General features: G+C 38.1%; 1 protein-coding gene across 10 annotated transcripts in view; it reads left to right on the top strand.

Moving 5' to 3' along the window:
- Nucleotides 1-4,215, top strand: part of cep70 (centrosomal protein 70) — a 23,189-nt gene extending 18,974 nt beyond the window's left edge. For all 10 annotated transcript variants that reach the window (XM_014030687.1, XM_014030688.1, XM_014030683.1 and 7 more), the window contains one exon: nt 3,714-4,215. In XM_014030687.1, coding sequence (XP_013886141.1) covers nt 3,714-3,775 — 62 coding nt within the window. In that variant the 3' untranslated portion in view covers nt 3,776-4,215. The remainder of the gene's footprint in view (nt 1-3,713) is intronic.
- Nucleotides 4,216-4,856: the final 641 nt, after the last annotated feature.

Genomic DNA, 4,856 nt, shown 5'->3' with positions numbered 1-4,856 from the left:
GGTGCGAAGCACCAAATCCCTGGTTCTAAATGCCAGAAAGGAGATCACCACGAAGCGGGCGCTCGCATTCTGCGGTGGTTTGGGACCCAAAGCCCGGTGGCAGCGTTGTATAGCCAGGTCGATATCTTGGAGTGACAGCTCAGCCTTAATGAAACCGTCCATAAATTCCAACAGATTATCTCCCTATGTGTCTTCCGGAATCCCGTTACACACGGATATTATTTCTTCGTGAGCGTGCTTCTAGATCAGTCAGTTTGGCTTGAATTTTATCTTGGTTGTTAATAGTTTGAGACAGCACCTCTTTCGCTGCTGCGGTCCACTCCTCCATTTCTGCCACACGTTGTAAAGACTCCTCGTTCTCTTTTGATTCTCTTTCATGTCTGACACAACTTCATTTAGTTTTCCATTAATCTTCTCTTGAAATTTTCTTAAATCTCTCTTCATGTCGGCGGTGAAGTCATCACGAAAGCAGCACAGCTCTTCCTTCATGTCTTTACGGATAGCTCCGATGCTAGCTTGAAGCTCTTCCATAGCCATGTGCTGGTCTGATGCGCTTTCATCGAGTAATGAAGTTCTYTCGCCCGTTTCTTCTGTCTGTTTTGATTTCCCGTTACTTTTTGATGCTTTTCCCCTTTTCATCATAAAATAGTCGGTCTTAGTGCGTTAATTCAGCTCTGGCAAAGGGGCTTTAGCCGACCGAGTTGGGAGCTCTATTTCAATGCGTCTGCTCACCTCAGCGCCATAACCGGAAGTCRCAATACATGCTTTTATTTGCACGGTGTGCTCTGGTAGATCAGGTGTCCCATCCACCAGGTGAAAGACAGCTAACAGTCTGTTGATGATTTATTAATGGGTAGCACAGGAATAACTTTCCTTAAATTCAATATCAGTGTTCTTATAGGTATTAGTCTGCACTGTATTTTATTTAAATTACAAAAAGACCAGTTTGTGGGTCTTTCCTGTGCATGTCTCAATCGCAGCTAGTTTTCATGTACTAGCAAATATACAAGCTAACGCTAGCCAACCTACAAGCTAGCACTAGCAAAGAGATATGATTTGAGATATATAAGATTTGATATGATGTGATGTGACATGATATATGATTTATGATATAATGTAGTACCAAATTGTAGGAAAATATGCATTGTTCAAAATGGTATGTCTGAATAAACAGGAATCCGCTGGATTTCTTCTGTAAAACTTTATTTTCATTCTTCTGACTCCAGTCAGGTTCACAGTACAGCACTTAGCACACAGGCCTCAGTAAGGCCTTGGGCTGAATCAAAACAACACAGGAGCCCAGCTCTGAAGCAGAGGCTCTGCCAGACACTGACATACATGATGTACTTTATCAATCCCATGAAGGGAAATTACATTTCGGAACAACCCGTTCAAAAGAAATAGACAAAACACAACAGACTTGCAGAACAGGTGCTCCCGGTCCAGCAGCTGTGCAAGGTGCTACCCTTAAAAGAAAAAAAGAAATACTACATGAGGATAGGTGAGGATAAAAAAATCATCTCATTTTTTGGCCCTACAAGGACAAAATATGGGTTGAAAAAATGCACAAGCTAATGCTAGCCAACCTACAAGCTAACGTTTACCTAATTTCCCTCTGGGATCAATAAAGTATTTTTGAATTTGAATTGAATTGAATTAGCAAGCCKATAAGGTAATAGTGGCAAACCTCAGAGGGATACTTGAATAAAAATACAAATATCTTATCACAAAATTACTTACCATATTTATTATACTATAAAATGAAAAATTAAATCCATAAAATCATCCATAATGTTAGGGGGTCTATACTCGGATCAATATTTTTGCTTATGTATTTTAACTGAAATATCAGCCTCATTCACACAATGCCTGAATCCTGAAATGAGACCACGTTGTAAAAAGTGGTTGAAGTGAGATTAACTCTGACACTCCTTCATGCCTCAGWGYGAGATAGTAACAGATCCAAGCAGGCAACATGATGTGTAAAATAAAAGAATAAAGGCAGTCCTRCAGCTTAGTAATGATAACAAAATAATGGCATTAATGTACGACCGGGCCGCTCCTGGAACAACAACAAACACGTTTGTCTGTAATGGCTGCCATTTACTGGTGTTCTGTAAAAGTTGGTCTACCTGAAAAATGTTTCCCCACCAGAGGGGGCGCTGGCGAGACACAGAGGATGAGATTGTTGTTGAGTAGGATTCTGATGCCTTTTATTACAGAGGAAGAATACAGAAACTTTTAATATCTGTATCACCACCTGACAGAGACACTGAATCCATATTTTTGTGAAGATTTAGGCTTTTAAATGCTACGGTCTTAAATTTTAGATCAGCAGATGAACCTGATGATGTGTAGTTCAGTTTTATGGTTGTTTGAAATAAAATGCTTACTCTGATGGGTTTTTTTTGTCTCATTTAAAGCTTTACTTAGAACCTTCTTAAGATCCAACAGTGCAAAATGTGAATTCTTGCCATTTTTCAACTGGTCTTCTTTAATGAGGAGTGTAATTGATATCAATAAGACCAGAGCTGCTCCACTGACTTTAATGTTGTATCATAMGTAATTATTAATAGTAATTTCAAAATAACATATGCATTTACTAGTACATAAATAGACTTATTGCAGGGCTATTCAACTAAATTGCTCCGGGGGCCACAGTTACTGCCGGTCAACAGCTGAGGGGCCGAACATCCAGCAATTACAGTTATTATGTAAATAAACCAAGTATTACAAAGATCTGTTACCTTTGAATTAGGTTATTTTGTTGCATTTAATCATGAATACAACATACAGAACCCTAGTGATAATNAGTTATTATGTAAATAAACCAAGTATTACAAAGATCTGTTACCTTTGAATTAGGTTATTTTGTTGCATTTAATCATGAATACAACATACAGAACCCTAGTGATAATTAAACATTATCAAAAACAAAAAGAACACTTTCTGCCTCCTGTTTAACACAAATCATATTTTGACATCTCTGACTTGCCAAATTTTTAAACCAATTTTATTTTCACTTTCATCATTTTATCTTCAACTGTTTGGAGTTTTAACTGTTTTGAGTGTTTATAGAAATGGTTTTTACCAGCTTCTAGCTAAGATTCTCATGTTTCTGTGGACACCAATTATGTCTATGTTCAACTAAAAGAACTTAGAGTAATTAAAGTAGAAAACCAGGGGTTTGGGCTTAAGAGATGAATGAACCAATTGGTGGGCCAAACTTTGGTCACTCGGGGCCGCCAGTTGAATAGCCCTGCCTTATTGTTTCAGCTGACTGTTAAAGACTGGCCAGCAGATGGTGCCACATTTAACTGTATCAAATGCTTCAAGACAGAGGTCCATTTCAACATAATTACTTCATATTGATTGAGTCATTCATAAAGTCTTAGTTTCTCCATCACTAATAATAGCAAACCTACTGGTTAACATTAACAAACTAATTGTAGTGAACCAACAGGCTAACACTAGCATGTTTAAAAACGAACCCTAAGACACCGTAAAAGCAAATCTTAAAATGAGTAAATAACTGAACACATTTTTTTGTTCCCACTGGTCTGTAGTAAAGTTGTCTTGTATGAACTCAGTCCATTATTCAACAAACATTGGAGACCACTGATTTCCTTTTATCTCAGCGCTCTTGTTTAAATGTAAGGATCATTAAGAATTGGTGACTGTAACTCTCACGTAGGGATTTCTCTGTGTTCCAGGTGTGAGACGCTTGGACGACGTCCTTCCTGCTCTGAAGTCTCTGAAACAAGCTGCTCAGTGACCTGCAGCTAACGATGAACTTAGAGCTGCGTGTTTGTTAAAGAGTGTGATTTTTTTTCTTGTTTAATAAAAACTGTGAATGCCTGAAACAGAGTCCTTACTGGTACTTTATAACACGCATCTATTTGGCAGTGGCTGTGGCCGACACTTGACCAAGTGTCCCTGGACAAGTCACTGAACCCCACTGCCTCTGATGTGTCCCATCAGTGCATTTAAAGCACTGCTTAGTTTCAATAAATGCATTTACCTGTTAGGTTTGCAGTGAGATGCAGTTAGAGAGCTCTGTGAATGGGTAAATGACATTGAGTATCCTGGTTGGATAGAAAGGTGCTTTATACAGTGCAGTCCATTTACTATGTATCCATTATGGTCATGACTTGTGTGAAATGACTCGTGTTTCCAAATGTAACTGAAAGAAATCATTTATAATTTGTTTCTAAACTTGTCTTTACTGCCTCAGTACCACATCGAGTTCATGTTGATCAGTAGACGGTGTACAGTAGATCATTTCACTCTACACTGACTCATCTTGGCTTCCTGCCACTAAACGATCAGAACAAAACACAGTTTGTAAATTATCGTCAGCATGAAAACTCCCAGCTTGTTCAGACAGGTGATCTGGCAGAAAAAGCATGATTACCGGCAACACACACCGACTTTCATTTATTACTTCTTGTTCTGTCTTCCTGCGTAACGAAGCAACCAGCTGATGTTTCACACAACAAACATCTAATGCAATGTACCAAACTGGGCAGAGTCTTGTAAAGTATTTCACCTTACCTGAACCCTGTGTTTAATATTTTAAATGTAAACTTTAAAGGCTTAAGGGTGCAGTTAGAGTTCTTTTTATGTATGAAGTAGCTGACACGCCTACCCTTACCCTTACCTTAGCCTTACCCTTCAAATTTGGCTACAAATAAAATACTTAAAAAGACACATTTTTACAAATTATATATATACAGGTCCTCAAAAAATAGCATATTGTGATAGAGTTCATTATTTTCTGTAATGTACTGATAAACATTAAACTTTAATATATTTTAGATTCATTGCACACCAACTGAAGTAGTTCAAGCCTTTTA

This window comes from Austrofundulus limnaeus, unplaced genomic scaffold, assembly GCF_001266775.1.
Source record: "Austrofundulus limnaeus strain Quisiro unplaced genomic scaffold, Austrofundulus_limnaeus-1.0 Scaffold1103, whole genome shotgun sequence".
NCBI classification, from domain to species: domain Eukaryota; kingdom Metazoa; phylum Chordata; class Actinopteri; order Cyprinodontiformes; family Rivulidae; genus Austrofundulus; species Austrofundulus limnaeus.
Note: the sequence above shows the minus strand (reverse complement) of the source record. Positions and strands in the feature narration are given on the sequence as shown.